This window comes from Acanthaster planci, linkage group LG06, assembly GCF_054643075.1.
Source record: "Acanthaster planci isolate LZ-2023a linkage group LG06, COTS_SCS, whole genome shotgun sequence".
Classification (NCBI taxonomy): domain Eukaryota; kingdom Metazoa; phylum Echinodermata; class Asteroidea; order Valvatida; family Acanthasteridae; genus Acanthaster; species Acanthaster planci.
Window position 1 is genome coordinate 750,994 of NC_141782.1, and position 18,065 is coordinate 769,058.

The 18,065-nt window shown below is 42.2% G+C and overlaps 2 protein-coding genes across 2 annotated transcripts; both read left to right on the forward strand.

Moving 5' to 3' along the window:
• Positions 1–2,592: 2,592 nt before the first annotated feature.
• LOC110974855 (alkaline phosphatase-like) lies at positions 2,593–9,181 on the forward strand. Its single transcript, XM_022226764.2, has 9 exons — positions 2,593–2,742; positions 3,014–3,252; positions 3,628–3,802; positions 4,223–4,395; positions 4,888–5,083; positions 5,806–5,943; positions 6,434–6,622; positions 7,076–7,210; positions 7,613–9,181. Exons 1-9 carry the CDS (start codon positions 2,670–2,672, stop codon positions 7,894–7,896), a joined length of 1,602 nt encoding a protein of 533 aa, XP_022082456.2. The 5' UTR covers positions 2,593–2,669; the 3' UTR covers positions 7,897–9,181.
• Positions 9,182–11,378: 2,197 nt separating this feature from the next.
• On the forward strand, positions 11,379–15,492 carry LOC110974799 (uncharacterized). The gene has a single exon (XM_022226682.2). It carries the CDS (start codon positions 12,266–12,268, stop codon positions 13,115–13,117), a length of 852 nt encoding a protein of 283 aa, XP_022082374.2. The 5' UTR covers positions 11,379–12,265; the 3' UTR covers positions 13,118–15,492.
• The last annotated feature ends 2,573 nt before the right edge of the window (positions 15,493–18,065 follow it).

Genomic DNA, 18,065 nt, shown 5'->3' on the forward strand with positions numbered 1-18,065 from the left:
ATGCTATGCGTGATGGCAGCACAATTGGCAATCGCTAAGGGAGCCTCTTCAGGAACAATTATATGAGTCAATCAGTCAAATGTAAATAAAAACCCTGACTTCCGGAAGTCAGTACTTTTGTTTCTGCCAACACTTCTGTTGTTAGGTTTGTAGGCCTTTATTCTTGCGTATCTGTTACAGGTGGTTTCTGATGAAGCATCGCCTTCTATTTGGGCTTATTTTGCATATGGGACAGAGAACTTGCCTTGCAGCGCTTTTCACACTCTGTTTGCCAGAAATCATTAAGTTACAATGTCAAGCTATTAAAGCAATAGTCGTTTCAAAAGTTTTGATCCATCGATGAAATGATGTCATTGGGATGACCCTTACTCTGAGCTCCAGGTTCGTCTTTGCCATGCCCCCTTCGTAGGATGCGTCAAGGGGACTTCATATTGCACTGCCTTTTCTAAAGATGGATTTGTATCGGCCAAGTTTGTGTATTAATTATTTTGGGTGAAAAGCGGTCGACCCATCTTTGGGGTGCAACAAAAGCAGAGTGTCCAGAATTGCTGCCTTTTCATTTCTCAAGACTAGTTATCTGATCCATACGCCCGCGAAATCAGGTGTGGTATTACCGTTTCTGACATTTTAGTACTTTCAATTCTTTAAAAAAAAATCATCGGCATTGTGTCTCGATCGGGGCCCCTGCCCCCTCCTCTGGACACATCACCGATACAACCACCGGCAAATTTAATTACAGTACTTTGCAAATTGTTGAGATGCAACATAACGACAGTTCATTAATGATTGGAGAGAGCACAATTTAGGACGATGGGTTTTTTTTGTCAAATGCTATCGTTTATTTGAAAATAATCAAACGTAAGCAAGAAATTTTGAAGAGTGTTTATACCTATACTTAAAACTTTTATCAGAATATCCACACCACACTTATTTCGCAGATTTCATTAACCCTAATGTCCCAAATCCTCCTATTTCAAGATGATTTTACATACACCCTAGTGGGTTAAGGTAAGTGCAAACCATAATGATTCACTTTCATTCAATAAATGTTATAAATAGGCTTTTTCTTTCGCTCAACCATTCAGGGATTAAAACTGTTTCAAGATGATTTGAAATGTGGGAGCCATTCCCGGCTTTTTGAGCTTTTTGGTGCATGTGATCTTGATTCATTATTTGTTTGCAGTTTCCCTCGTTTTACCATCCTCCATAAGGATAAATTTTTCTGGCTACGCCGCTGCTGATGAAGCCATCAAGTAGAGATTGAGTTCGTTTAACCTCCTGGTAGTTTGGGTTGGAGTTGGAATGAGATACGATCCCTGTTAATGTGTTATTCGACCAAAGAGGTTTGACCGGGTTATCAGTACCAAGTACTTCTCACATAACCCATTTTCACCTCAAGGATAACATCAAGGTGGCTGATAGGAATACTTGACCGGAGCCTGTGTGCGAAGGAACTGGAATGGGGTATTTGGCCAAGACTGACAACTTAAACTAAATCGTTTAGAATCTGTATACTTTTGTGTAGAAACGGATTCTTTTTGCTTTCAAAACGATACCAGACTAATTTGATATTTTTTTTATATTGAAGGGAATGACATGTATCATTTTCCTGTAGGTAGATCACAAAAACCAGAAAAGAAGCAATATGTATTCAGATTTTTTCAATTTTGAGGTTTGTGTACAATCTTCCATAGATCGATTGATCTCGATGCAAATCGGAAAAAAATATCTTCACAAAGTTTAGAGCGTCAGTGAAACCCACTAACCCCGTAGCAATGTAGCAATATATGTTCTAGGGTGACTCTTGATATCATGCTCACTTGGACTTCGGTCTAGTGGGTCTAATTGGCTTCTTACACCCCTCTGCGATAACCCAAAGTCACATTGAAGTCCAAAGCAATGGAGACAATGGATCGAGCAGGCTGGTTCTTGATGGGATTTATTTGGGCTCCGCAGAGGGCGCCCTTTTCGGACAATGGTAATCAACGCATGAATGAAGGCTGGAGGGAAAAGGCATTCTCGATATGTACGTCTCAGTTATAACATTAGAATAGTTGGGTTCCGATGTTAAAAAGTCAACGCCGTTTTGACAATTTCTATGTCCCTCTCTTTCCATGCATGATGTACACTCTTATTTCCTTATATTTAATGATCAAATAATGGAAAGTTTCAGTTTACATCCCAAGCAGAAACACTTCGCCCTTTGAAAGACTTAGGCATATCTTGAATTGAAGTGGAATCATTTTTTCCAAAGAAGGATCGGTGAGAAGAAATATGTAGATATGTAGATAAAACTCCCGAAATGAAAACAAATATGACTTGAAGGTTAAAACAATGAGTTTTATCCCATTCCAATCACTTTCGTGAGAAGATTACGCCGAGAGGTGCACAGATTTTCACTGGTTTAGAAATCGTTATCCGGTAATGCATCCACCAGCAAAGAGGGAACTCGACTCTCGAATTGTCTGAATATAGGGACCCGGTGAGTCAAAATAACAACTTTATTTATAGAAATCTTGTTTACACGTAACTTGTTCAATGTGCATGAGATTATCGTTAATAGGCAGTCACCTGATCCCCCGCAGATAACTCAATATCAATGTTCAGTTGAGACAACTTTGGAACCAAAGGCAGATAGGTCGAACTTTTGCCTCATCAAAACTCAAAACATGGCGTGTCGCGTGCTTCAATTCGGCCTTTTGGCGACTTTGTTTTTCCTAACGCAACACGAAACGATAGCTGGTGAGTAATACACTGTTGTTATTTGAGGCCCGGATGTATTTTGTTCAAGTGTCGTGTCTTTCCGTTCAAAGATGTTCTTAAATCTCAAAACAGACACTGTCCTTATATTCTGTGATAGAGTCTGGTCATCAGTGCGTACCAAATTTCACTGTATGCTGCGTTGTTCTCTATATTGAAAAGGGAATGGTTTGCCTTGTCTGAATACAGAAGGGTCCATCCCGTTCTAGATTTGTACTGGTAATTAATTGATTTGTTAATATTCCCGCACAAGCCGATGAAACCACTCCTCAGTATTGGTACGACCGTAGTCAGGTGGAGTTAGACGCCGCCCTGGTTGAGTCGCAAGGCTTCAACACCAACAGAGCCGAGGGAATGATCTTATTCATTGGGGACGGCATGAGCGTGTCCACCGTGACCGGGGTCAGAATCTGGAAAGGACAGAAGGCTGGTAACACCGGAGAAGAGTCTAAACTCGTTTACGACGACTTCCCTCATTTCGGATACTCCAAGGTATTCATGGTAGTGAATGGTTTCAAAAGTCTAGCCTAACCCAGTGCATCTAAATCCTTGGCATTCCTGTCATCCGATGATTGATCCCCTCGAATGAAATCTGTGTGATATGATGAGGATATGAGTGATTTAACTTTAATTAATACTGATAGGTTTAGTGCAACCTAAAGAAACAGTTTCATGCATAAATCTAAGATTAATCTGTTCTCTCTAAATTCTTGAAAGGCTACTGTTAAGAGGCTCCGAATTCAGTATTTTTCGATTCCATAATATCAAATTCATGATATATTCTGTTACGAAGTTCTTACTAGTTCTTACTTACCATTTATGAAAACTCAAGTGTCAACTCAACACTGCTTTTTATGGTCCCTGCAGACGTACAATACCGACTCCCAAGTTCCCGACTCCGCCGGGACTGCCACAGCTTACCTCACCGGAGTCAAAACGAAGCGCCGTGTCTTGGGCTTGGACGCCGGTATCCAGGTCAAGAACTGCAATTCGATATCTGGCCACGAAGTGGACTCCATTTTGGCCATGGTCAAGAAAAATGGTAAAGACTAGAAGTCAAGAAATGGTTCCTATGATTTTCAGAGCATCTCAAGATTTGAAGATGACAATTTTATCTACCGTTTACATCTCCTCGCGCAGCAGGCAATGAAAAACTGATGACAGATGTTTATAAAAATCAAGCTCACTCGGTCTCAATAGTCTTTGGTGAAAATAACAAAGCCTATCATTCAAAGAATAATAGGTATTCTACTTCTCATCAGATGGAATTTTCTCCAGAAATGACAGGAGCTTTTAAACAATGACTGTGTATTTCTCTTAAACTGACATCTCCACGTGTGATTACACTGGAGCACTTATCAACGATAAAGCCATGATCTGTTTTTGGACGTCATCGGATTGACCTGCGTAGGTTGTCACCCTTGAGTGGTTGATATTTTTTGAAGTGGGTTTGTGTGCTCAGGGCTACCGGTGGGTATCGTCACGACAACCCGCATCACCCACGCCTCGCCTGGGGGAGCCTACGCCCACGTACCACACCGAAGCTGGGAGGATGACTCTGAGTTGCCTCAGGAAGCGGTGGACAACGGCTGCAAAGACATCGCCAAGCAGCTCGTGAAAGACCACGACATCGATGTGAGTACAGCTCCTATAGTTAAGACATTCTTTCGCAAAATTTCAGAGATGGAAGGATTTAGATCAGTGTCCAGGCCGACTTGTCACTTTAAATTGATGAGTGATCTACACCCAACAGTAAATTGTCCATTACACACTTTTTGGAACACCTAAATCTCTCCTCCACGATACTGATTGCAGCAAGGAAGAAGGCTTGTTGAGACATCATGAAGAAATCTCTTCGGTAAGAGGTGTCGATTATCAGAAGAGCTGATGTGGAATTTTCGACGTTTCAAACAGTCTGCTCTGTCTGTCTTCAAGAAATAGCTGGAAGGAGCTGATTATGTGGGGTGTTTATTTACAATTAATTTGAAAACCTTTCATTACAAACTTAATGCATTTCGGCAAAATGTAAACTTCTTGAAACATCGATTGGCAGTTGCACCACTTCATCTTCGATTATCGCAAGAATCGTCACTGTTAATCGAAGGGATTTTTTCCTGTTAAATGAAGGTGATCCTGGGAGGGGGAAGGCGTAGGTTCTTGATGAAGTCACAGCAAGATGAGACAGGTTGGGCGGGCGCGCGGAGCGACGAGGACCTGATCGCGGCTTGGAAGGCCAAGTACGCAAACAAAGCCAGCGCCGAGTACATCACGACCAGGGATCAGTTACTCACCGTCGATCCAGATGACACGGAATATCTTCTCGGTGAGTTTAGGCCTTTGTCCAAATCAACTGGAACCCACGACATCCAGATTGAATGAGAAGTACACGCATGCATTGATACAAAAATCCCCTCGCAGCTGATGTGAGTCTCGAAGAGAAATTCAAAGATTCTCCTTCTTCGGTGTATTACATGTAATTGATTAGCTGTTAGTTGCAAGCCCATGAGCTTGTCTCTGTCTCCAAGCCTGCAACCACATCTTTAGAATTTCCAAATGTAAGTTTAACATTTGAGTTAGGCTTTTCGAGCCCTTTTCTGCGTGTCCTTTTACCGTCCTACTTGCTTGAAGTAGCCTGTTAACAGAAGTTCACTGGCAGAAAAATACACGCCAGTGAAGGCATCCCAGGAGTTGTATCGATTTTGATTTTCTTGAATATCCGCCTTAAGGGTGTCATTTAGGCGTTTCCTGCGTACTTTTCTTGACCAAAGCCCATCTTGAAACCACGGCCAAAACAAATTTTTGCTGAAGGACTTTGTTGAACACAGAAAGATTTATGAACTTTTTCTATAAAAAATTTATTCAAAGGGGATCTGGGGTTATTCCACCAGTGATAGAAAGTCACACAACAGTGGTGTCAATTCCACGCCGATTTAAACTGCAGTCCATGATTAATTCGGTATCCCAGTGATTGCGTCTAATTGCATTTTTATGAGGCTTGTTTGCATCTCAAAATGGCGTCTCTCTGCTTCTTGCAATTGCGTGCAGGTCTATTCGGTTATGCAGAACTGAACTTCGACATCTCCAGAACAGCCAAGGAGCCTACGCTGGCTGAGATGACGGAGATGGCCATTCGTATTCTCCAGAAAAAGAGCACAGACGGAAGATACTTCCTCTTCGTTGAAGGTAAAGCTAAAACTTAACAGGAAGTTTAGTGTTGATTAAAAAGGGAATAAATTATGTGCTTGGCCGGTCTTAAGACGCCTTTTCATATGCCCGCCACCACATGCGCCAAACGTTGCGTATCGCACACCTGTGTTATGTTAATGGAGTCGATTTTTGTGTCCGTGAAAGCGAAACGCACGAACGCCTTCGGTCTCTAGAAATAGGACCCTCTTCTGTTCACTCACAGTCCCTCGGGGATATAGACGCGCACTAGTGACCTCGTTGCCAGTCCAATATGCCTATATTGATACACGGTCAAGTTGCACGTTGTTGAATAGGGAGACTGTCTGCTCTGAGGTATTTATGAATGAGAATTTTTAAAGTGAAGATAACGGAGAAGAATGGTGTGGCATTATAGCGAGTCTTGATGTAAGGCGACTTGTGTGAATCGGAATGGGTCGAACTTTGTGTTCTCAGTGGTAAATGGCGTAATTATCCACTCGTATCGCAGGTGGTAGGGTCGATCATGGTCACCACTACGACCAAGCCAAGTTTGCCATCACAGACGGACTGGCTCTGGAGGCGGCCATAGCCAAGGCCAAGGAACTCACGACTCCCAACACCCTCATAGTTCTCTCCTCGGATCACAGCCATACGCTGAGTTTTGCTGGCTACCCGAAAAGGGGGAATCCCATCTTTGGTGAGTTTTTATCTTTATCGAGGGACAGATCGACCAGTCAGTTGTTCGATTACTTGGAAGTCGACCATTCAAGTAATCATTAAGAACATACAATATGACCTGATTAATCGGTCAAATAACCACAATGATCGTATAAAACGTACTTCCCGTAAAATAAGGGTTGATGGGTTGTGCATCCTCTGTGCTGGTTGGCTGGGTTGTGCCCTCTTTCTTGGTTCCCACAATTCCCTGCTCTTCCAACTCATTACTTGCTAACTGGCTGACCCCGTTCGCCAAGTAGCTGGGTGGCTAGGTCGGCGATTCAAGTTGTCTGGTTAGCTAGCAGGATCGACCGCCAGGCTTGTTGGTTGGATGGTTTGGTGATACACTGACTTGTCCCCTGACTCGACACCATAAGTTGCAAACTCAAAACTGAATTTTGAAACCGTAAATTTTATGCATTGTTATACATAGGTAAAATATTCTCCGACTCCTACAATTTGCCGTATACAACACTCAGCTACTATTCAGGCAGGACGGCCTTGTTAGATGTGGCGCTGTCTTTCAGGTTCAATGGACATCGGCCGGATGTTACTAACGTCGATACAGGTACAGTTGGACATGTGACCTCAACCTTTCCCTTTTGGTATAATTAGATAGAGCATACATCACCATTTCATGGTATTATGTTGTTCCCTTTATCCGACTTGAGCAGAAGTAACCACCTCGTCGGTTGAAAAGAGTCATGTTGGTGGGGAGTGTTCATTTTGTTGGTATAGCGATGCGATCGTAACGCGTGAATTTCGCAATCCTTTGTGAACCAACCAAGAACACCTCCCGCCAAAGAAGCCCCGTTGTTAGGAGTAATGCGCCCTCTCTTGTCCCGCTCGGTGTAGGCGGATTTCATCATTGCCGTCATAACATTTCTGGTCATAGCATTAGATTAAATTTACGGAGCTTTGCCTTATTTCTTTCAGTATTACAATTCATGTTAATTCAACATTTTGACAGAGAAAAAGTCTTACGCCCAGCAGGCACTCGTTGGTACCTATTCGGCTACGCACAGCGGAGAGGACGTGGCTATCTTCGCCACCGGGCCGTGGTCTCACCTCTTCCACTCCGTCCACGAGCAGAACTACATCCCGCACGTCATGATGTTCGCCGGCTGCGTTGGAGACTACTATGACACCTGCCGAGATTCGCCCCTCATCAGCGGAAGTTTGACGGCCGAGGATGCAGCAGTGCCGGCCAGGTTTCGTTATGCGGCAAAGCCTAAAAGCTTCACCCTAGTGTAGTATCCCCATGGGTCGGGGCTGTCTGGGCTGTCCCTCCCTGGGGTAACCATTATCAAATCCCTACTTGTCTTGAATCAAAGCGACTGTAAATATAATTATATCACAATGTCTTTCATCCATTATTCACCCCTGCAGGTTAAGTGCATAGGCCTATTGGTGGCGCTCATTTTGGCATGACTGCTGAGATCAGTAAGTGTAGAAATTGTGAGGCCTTCAAACACCATAGCTTCTGACGTCAGACATACTTGTTCACAGAATCTTGGGGTGATACAGGGCGGATACTGGAGGAACACGCGGAAAGTGTCCAGTCATGTTCTCCTGGAAACCACTATAATCATGATACTTCCCTGTACACTCTAAAAACATTCTGACTACAAATTTAACGTTTCTGAGTCAAGGGAGCGAACCCCTACTCAGTAAACTCACAGGCACTGTAACAAAGAGATCACGTTTAAAAGCACTGTTTGATCTACTGGTTTAAGAAAAATGCAACCGCTGACTTTGTAGACTTTTAAATCTCTTAAATTAAAGCCGCACATTTTGCGCCAGGGAGATGCACCGAGAGCGTCTGTTGTGACATGTGGGCACAATAATGAGATGGCATAGCAAAATTTAAGAGAAAAGGGAATTGAGTTGGCATGAACCTGACATAAAGTAAATTAAGATTGCAGGCAACTTCACTTGCAGTAAGATTTAATGTACGAAATACAGAATACGGCATTGTTGTTTCAAACTGAGAAATGAAAAATATCTTTGATATTTGTTGTACAAACGGTCTCATTCCCCGAATCCCCGTCAACAATGAGGGGGGTTGCGGTAACCGAGTAATTTGTAGCTTAAATTGAAATGTACAACAGTATTTTCACTTTCCCCCATTTTATTCCACATTTCAAGAAATATTATATTCGAAATCTACACAAATATGTAGAACAAACGAGGGTTGAATTCCCCCATATTTTTCCACATTTAGAGCTGGTCCATACTGCATGCAGGCGAATGCAAAAGCGAAGTGAATTTAAGGCCATGACAAATGTTCTGCAATATTTTGCTTGACATCACAAATTCGATTTCGTTTCGCTTTTGCATGAAGTATTAAACCAGCCTTTACTCTGTACAAAAATCGGCATTAGAAAATAAATCACATTTTAATTAGGTTGAGATACCTTATAGTGCGTTAGATTTGAGGTGGAAGCAGCGATAAATGGCGTATTAAAGTTATGGTTACTAGTTATTGAACAAGTGTAAAAAATATCGACGACAGAACTTCGGTTGACAGTGATTTACAGTTTTATTGTGTTCAAAGTTCCATCTTTGTCTGAGTATTTCTCATCTAAATTCACATTCACGTTGAAATGAGACACAGTGGGGTTGTTTTGCAATCAAAGATACTTGATGTTTATCAAAGTGTGCTTCCAAGGGAGCTTAATCATTTCCAATGAATAAGGAGTGTTCTCTGTTTTGGTTCTGCGCCATTTTAAAAATAAGATCTGGCGCTTGCGGGAGTCAGCATCATGCTAATGGCATCGCTATGCAACTCTGTGATAAATAGCGTCAACTGAGGGCACTAAACATATACGCCAACCCTGCTGCATATACCAGGCACGAAATGGGACACAGGGGTACCCCCAACAAGTTCAATTCCTATACACAATCCAGCCAATTGTCACTTAACACATCCCCCTCCCCATGTCTGAAAAGAATTCCTGAGATACTAGTAAACAATGATCAACACAAAGGCGGGGGGGAGGTGTCTCTGTCTCATAGTTTGCTTCATGTGCTGCTGCATTACGAATAGGCCCAAGCCTTTTACGAGTTAAATTTGAATAAAATCTGGTGCACCGAGTTCTTTAAATTCGCGTGAACATAATAATTAGAATTCTCCAGGCTAAAAACATTCTCGCTATACCTCCTGATTCGGGGCAAGCTTTTGCTTAGTTACATAAGAGACGCCTTGCAACAATACACTGTTCTCAATGGATAAGAAGGGCACAAAGGAACCAGTCCATTCCAGAGATGGTGGTCGCTATGCAAAAGCCTGCCCCGCATCACGAGGTATAACAACAGTGTTTTTAGTCTTAAGAATTGAAATTGTTACCTTTATGTGCAATCAGATATTCAAATTTAATCGCAAATGGCTTATTGGTATGTACGTTTGACAGAATAGTGGCCAATTGCCATCTTGTCAATGAGAAATGACAAAAACTGTCGATTCATGCTAATGCTTCCAGCTATGAGATGAATGATCCGTTTTGATCGGGGTTGTCGGGAAAGCTCTCTAGTAAAAGCCTCTTTCTTAGCCTTAAATTATGCGCTTGCAGCCGTTCTGATCTTACTATAGCCCCCTCGGGTGGGTAGGGCCTATTGTTCCATTCATGACATGCATTAGTACATAATGGAAAGTAATGCAAAGACATAACCCATGCAGTCGCCATCGGTGGCTCACAGTTCGTATGCACTCTCCTCGTTATCTCTGAAATCCAAATGCCTTATTGTAATTGTACGTTGGTGTTACAGCGACAGAAATGCATGTTTAACGGGGCTCAAACCATTAAAGCTATCGACCGTGCGAAGGATATATTCTACACCAATCACAAGCATGTTTGGTGAGCTGATGGAACCATCGTATATTGTCTTCTCGAATGGAGACAAGTTACTAACCTTGGATTTGCTCCATGAGTACACATCGATAGATCCCACTTACCGTAGGAAATCATTTCGCTTGGACGATACGTGCATTTTGAACATCATCTGAGAAGTACTGATAGGTAAGTTTCAGGTATTAACCCATTTGAAAAAATGTACACCGATTGTTATTTCATAAAATTAGGGGCCATTACGTAAAGAGCAATAAATAACTGTAATATGAAAGTATTTATAAGGCACATATAACAAATGAAAAGTTAAACTGTCAGATGAAACTGACGGGAAGTTGGTTAGAATTAGACGTGAACCTAAATATCGACAGAGTGAAATTCACAAAAATTGTTACAAAGCAATTTTTTAAAGAAAATGCACAGAGACATGATGAGAATTGATTAACATGCAACAGAAAAATGTAAAAAAATAAAGATAAGAAACATAGATTACAAAACCTAAAAAACGTAACAAAATGGAGGAATAAGAAATGAAAACGAACAAATTTATTCAACACCCGGTCGTAATTGTGTCTCTTATCGTATGCACACGAGTCAAAGACAGCGCGTCAATCGTCACCGTCTCTCCATTTATTCCCATTAGTCCGTCTCATGACAACGCTTTGCCACTGCCCCTGGACAATAATCGATCCACTGCGACTTGATCACATTTGAGCGTGAGCAAAATAATAGGAAATTAAGCAGCCTCTGCAGTGTTAAACGGAGATCTATTTTAAAAAGTAAGAAATTATCATATTTGTCATCGGGTAAACGGTAGGTGCCTAATTTACCATAAAGGAAAAGACAAAAACAAAACAGAATAAAACAAAACATCAAAAAAAAAACTAAAATAAAATTGTTTTAACAGGAATTAAGTGCCCTCACTTTAGTCTGTAAACATGAAAATTATAATCAGTTTATATATTTCGATTGAGTTTTTCCATTCTTCATTATGGTGAAGTGTGCCGGACAAAAACAACCAGCGCCTGCAATAAAGCTTCCCTAGAGGGGAAGGTATAATCGTGCACTGGCCTGACGGGCGTTGAGCATTCATCAAATGGCATCCGTGTAAAAACTAGCCAGTCGGGGCAGATGGGTGCGTCATCGTCTCCACGCTACCTTTATCACGCCCCTCGGGAGCCCTCACAAACCGACCGATCTTTATCGGTGATTTATGTAATTATAAAACTGAGCGAGCAAGCTCTACTTCTGCATTACACGGCCGAGAGAAAAAAAATGGTCTGCAGATTGGAGAGAGAGAGAGAGAGAGAGAGAAATTGATAGCAAAGTTTTTATTTGTTCATTTGACGGTGTGTACGTGCCGGAATAGTGCCGTGAGGTGAGCAGCGAGTTCGTGAGCTGGACCATTCTGTCGCACAATCGTGGCCCCGAGGGAAGATGGATAAAAGGGCGCGAGACAGAGAGAAATATTTTCTTCTCTTACTCTCGCGTTCACTGTGTAACCAGCCCAGCAATTACAGCAGCATTCGATCTGCCGATATCCCTGCAGGACTACCCTATTTGACGGGAGACTGAGCAGAACGGAGGACGGTGTGTCGGATGGAGCAGGCCCGGCCTGGCGCGTCCTTATGTTTTCCACACCGGTTCAGATGAATTCTGAAAGGACGCTGCGTGGTTGATAAGCGTCAGCTTCATTTTCTTAATTTTCCTCTGCCGGATGATTGAGTGGTAATTGAGCGGCTCTTTTGACGCATCAGGAATCAAGCGTGGCCGTGATGATGGAGTCGGGCCTGACCAACTGGGGTGATCTGCTCGTCTTTGGAGTGTTTCTCTTTTTCTTAGGGATCGGCTGGACTTTCGGTCGGTGCTACAGTGACTTCTACAAGGAGTGCGACTCCAAAAGCCGCAACGAGATCATGGAGGCTCTCTTTGTGCGCTCCACCGTGGAAGCGGCTGCAATCCTCGGCTTTGCTGGACTTGTACTTCTGCTGGGGATGTTACGCAGGGAGATGGACCTGCCCCTGGAGGGCAGCAGGTGGAGCATATGGTTTGCCTGGGTGCCGTTCCTGGTCTACGCGGTGTGCCGACTGGCCGAGGACCGCTGGGCGGGGCTGTGGAGGCGAGTCAGCCGGCTCTGCCTCGCCGGGACGTTCCTGTGCCAATTCGTGGCCCTGTCTGCCCACATGCACCGCTTCCCGCCCGGCACGGATCGCGCCATGTACGAACCCCAGTGCCTGTTGGTGTTAGTGGCGGCCGGCATCACGATCACAGAGGTGGTGGTACCGCTGAAGAGGCGTATGCGATGGGTCCGCCCAGGATGCACGATGGTACAAGGTACTTGGTACGTCCAAATTGGCTTCACGTTATGTGTCAGTGGACGCGAGTGGCAACTGGAGGACAACGTCACAATGACGGTGGTATTCATATTCCTATGGCATTGTGCACTTAGTTCTATCATCATTCATTTTGTGCGGAAAACGGTGAGATCCGCACTCTGCGCCGAGCCGTACATCCAAGGTGACTTCGAGTCGTGTGATGAAGACTTCGACGTGGATAACATTTATGACGATGAGCAAATTTTTGAGACCATTGGTCCTTCGGAGGACGTCGAGAACCCCAAAACATGACCGAATCACATCCATCCAGCTGCTGTTTAAACTGCAAATGTAACCAAGTGATTAGATGAATGCATGCACGTGGATCTTTTGGAAGTAAAGTTTAATATTTTCAGTTGTTTGCAAATCCAATGCTGGGAATGATTGTTAAAGAATGCCAGTAAAACTTACCTAAGTGATAGGAGGAACATAATTATTTCAAAACAAAACAGCATTTTGTCAATGTTAGCTGGACAGTTATAAGTGCTACCAACCTCAGCCTAGGATACAACCATTTGAGGTCGCATTACTTAAATATTCCTATGCATGCGAAATTCAGGCCACTGAAAGGATGGCTTCTCAATTGATGAAGAAAAAACCACACCATCACCGTTTCCTGTTTCTTCGATTGTTCCAATCTTTTTACTGCGGCATCTTGCAAGCTAAATTGTAAATTCACAGCCCACACACCACTCTAGATGCGGGAGACAGTACCACTGACATACGCTATGTTCAGCTTGTTTTGGTAATGTGATGTAAATTGCCTGTTATAATGGCAGCAAAGGTGGATGAATCGATAAATTCACGAAAGTTCTATGTTCCTTTTAAAGATACGGTAGACTGCGCATATACGTGTCATTGTTACGTTGATTGATGCGATGCGATTTCAGTGGTATATTATAAAATGTTGTAAAAAGCCTGTATTTTTTTGAACGTGAACTGTTTTAGAAATGACATTAAATTTTTTGTTAAACTCAAAAGCAAACAGATACTTGCTTAGAAGAATGTGTAAATTAGGGGAAAGGAATCATTCGAGGAACTTTGTGCCGAATTTGCTACTGTTTTCTTTTTATCCTGCCGAAAAAAACTTGCCGAATGGGGTCCATTGATTTTATTATCCGACCATTTTCCCCAGTGGGAAACACTTCAATATGTTCGTTGGCCAGACTGTAACAAAATTATTAAAGATATGAAGTTCGCTGTTCTCAGACATTAAAATCGTTGAAGAGGAAACATTGGTTGTAGGTTAATGGAGGTATAGTAGGGAAAACAAAATCTTAGTCAGTTATCTTAGTCATAGCAAACTCGACACAAACACACAACACAAAACAAACGAAGTCAAGTTCAGTGAGACAAGCGAAATCGAATGCGACACCAGCTCCCCAAGGATTCCGCATTTTGATTCATGCATAATGGACCACGAGAAATTAACACTGACAGCGAAATCCCTGTCCGTTCAGTGCCTCGGGAATTACATTTCATGTTGTTTGGGAGTTTGCCATTTATGCACAACGACACTACTACCGTAGTGGAAGATGTTAATGGCTTGTGTAAAGTAATGCAGAAAACATCGGATGCCCGCTGCAAAACACAGATTCCTGAAATCTGGACAGTGCGTTTGGTGTCGATGTCAAGAACACGCTCCAAAATGAATCCGTAGGCCTATCCCTTTTTTTTTAAACAGCCTCCCTGTAGGATTAGGGGAAAATGACTGTTTGAGATTTCACTTCTTGATCTATTGATCTGATAGATTTTACTGGTGCAACCAAGTCAGAGATTTGTTCAATCCCATTTGCGTTGATAATCCTCGATAATTTCCGACGTCTAGTCGAAAGCACGTTGCTTTCGCTCTATACTACACGACATGCCCCAGACGAGTACCATAGCGTTCATAATGTTAACTACGGAAGCCTCTAGGCAACCCTAGCAGTTTCTCCTCCTGTTTTTGGAAGCAAAGCTGCAGTGGTAAGAGAACCATTCAGCTTAGTTCGACTCAAAACCTGTTTTTCACCCACACAGTGCTGAGCTGAAGTGCATCACCTCGGTCTCTCGAAACCTAAGTAGAAGCAATTTCTTTAGACTGCATGCACTCACCAATCAGGGTTGCCGGTCCTCTTCAAGGCAAGACAGGAAACGAGATTCAATTACCTCGTGCTCAATATGGTTGTGGAAGTACATGCGTTGACGCCGAGCGCAGTAAATGAGAGCTAATCAACTTGACTTTATTGTCAGCTGTCCCTCCAATCGTAGAGGAATAAAGATACAGCGCAAACTGAAGGTAGCCGATGTTGTCTTCGGAGTGAGCATATCAAGGAAACGAGTTATTTAATAGTGTAGGCCTTATGTGGAAATAAGTCTCTCATAGCTTGCTCTCAGTTTGTTTTTGTAGATGGGTTTCCGCATGTGATATGTGTAAGACTCCAGGCGAGTGATCTTTGTACATGAAAGAACGGGTAAACCATGGTGGTACCTGCACTTCTGATGAGCTGCGCATCAGTGTGCTTAACTAATCATATTACCTGTGAAAGAGTCGGAGGCTGGTTACCTACCATACCGAGGGAAGGTAGCTAAGATCGGAATTTTTCCTGTTTTAGTCACGTAGCTGTAGTAGGTACCAGACCTAAGATATCTCTTTCAATTCAATTCAATTCAATTCAATTCAATTCAATTCAAAAACAACATTTATTTCCATACTTTCATTAAAATACGAATCAAGAATACACATAAAATAAAAACGAGCCATAAATACAATGCAATAAGAGAAAATAGAGAAAAGTTTGGTTTTAGGAACAAGACTTAAAGAGTCATGATTTTACATGGTTTGAATTGGTTCCAGAAAAGCGAAACAAACGTTAATATTTTCATTCTGAGGCGGGTGCAATGTTTTTGCCAATTATGCCTACATTGGGAGCCAGATGTTTTGAGTTTTGCAATGATCATGTGCCGCTATCCGTCTGTTGGAAATCGTTGTGTTATCCGCGAAATCCCTGTTCACGTATCGCTATGTGGGTCGTGTTTATATCTATGGAAATCTTTACAGCCACACACTATGGAGAGGTATGGATTAAAATTCATTAGAGTGGCTGCATTATCTTATCAAATAGCTGCAAAGTAAAAAGTCCATTATTAATTTTAAATGATTCTGAAATTAATTAATAAATTTGTTTAAAGACATAGAAATCTCGCCCCATGGTCATTAACCTTGGAAGTCTATGGACTCGGTATGGGTAAAGGTCATCATTTCTCCTTCTTTATTTGGAATTTTTGTTCAGGAGATTTGTAGCACTAACAAGGTTTGATGAGGATATTTTGATTTCTTTCCTCTGAAATTGTAAATCTTACAAGATGGTGCAAGAGAAGTTATAACCATTCAGGGATTAATTTTAAGTTGAATAATTCTGCTTGTTTACAATGGCTCACATGAATTCAACTTCAAGTTGGAACAGAAAGAGTAGCTGGAGTCCTGTTTCTTCAGAAATCCAAAACTTGCATTAATGCCATGGATCTACCGCCACTATACTACTAAAAGAAAAATCAATAACTTCTTTCCTCCAAGTTATGTTTTTTATTCCACAGCAATCCCGCTATCTGGTGTAAGAACAGCAATTCCCAGGATATAGACGATGTCACTTATGAGCCAGATATTACTCGTGCTGGGCAAGAATATTTTACGGCTCTAATGAAGAAATTTAATCAGTCTGAGATGCCAGACTTTATTACGTTAGGACTTATCAGCATCCGAAAGGGATCCAGTTTAAAAATGCGCAGTGGAAGCCTTCCATCCAGGGCGCACGCGATGCGGATAAGTATGTAATGCATACGGTCCGTGTGTCCGGACACAGTGTTTCAGGGAGTTAGGACAAAATGGCGGATTGTACGACAAAGTGGGCTGTTTAAGAACCTTGGAAGGCTTAAGAGAAATAGTCATATAGTCCTTCATTCTGATCTAAAGTCTGGCCTGTTTTAATGCGCTTGAGAAGAAATCCAAACATATTTTCTGTACGGGAGATGTTTTGCCAGTTTTTCTTTCGAGGAAGCCACCCGGCTGTCGCAAAACCACCTGAGTCAATTTATATCAAAACAGAGAACACGAGGGAAAGCCCCGCCCTGGATCTATCCATTACGAGCACAGGGCGAGGGCTCGCCTCGTTTTCTCTGTTTTCTCCGAATAACGCAATCTACATGCAGAATTCGCAACTTGGCATGAACAGACAAAATGCCCTTTTAAGCTAGTTATAGTGGAGCTCTGTAGACAAATGACACTGCGTTCGATTTGGATGCTTCCATATTTATTTGAATAGATAAAATCAGAGAAAACATGCTTTCCTTAGAGGTGCTCTTTAAGTGGACAAAAATTGGAACCAAGACTGGTCATGTGTGAGGGGTATAGAAGCTGCAGAGGAGACTTGATTTTTATGGGAGGCTGAATTCAAGGCAGTAATTATCCTCTCACCGACGGGTAATGAAAACTCTAACAGCATACAACACAGAGTTTCCACAGCATGCCATAAGTCATCTGTAGACCGATGAGGTTCCTGATTGATACTTATAACTGATGCGATATCAGGCTAGGAGCCAATGGAAAACAAAACAAACGAACGAAAAAAAAGAGAAAGTTCTCAATAGTGACCGACTACTCTCGCACACGGCATCAATTAATTGATTAATTCATTGAAGATATGGGGCATCAGCAAAGGTAGTAATGAATATAAGAACAAACCTACCCCATTCACGATACTACATGTATATGTAAATATACATTGAACTTTACCCTTTTAATATTGTCTTTGTTTCCGAGGACAGAGGAATAAAACCTATCGTCACGACTCAGCTCTGAGCTAGGAGATCAAGTCATGTATAATAGATTATATCAACGTTTGACCGTAGCATTAATCAGGAAGCGCCATCTATATTTCACGCTTCATGCCTTAAGAATGAAAAGCAATCACGCGTAATGGTGGCGTCGATGCCTGAGAAAAATTAAACGAAAACAAAAACTGAACGGATACCGAATACTATGTCACTGAACTAACAAGCACCTAACGAGACGTTTATTTTAATCCGAAAACTGTGATTTATAGCACGTTTATTTTCCGTATAAATGCTTAATTTTCAAATTTATGCTGATGATCTAGGCCCTATACTGTCTTACTCGAGAACTTTCTTTACAGGGAATGAGATGTGAAAACGAATACGACAT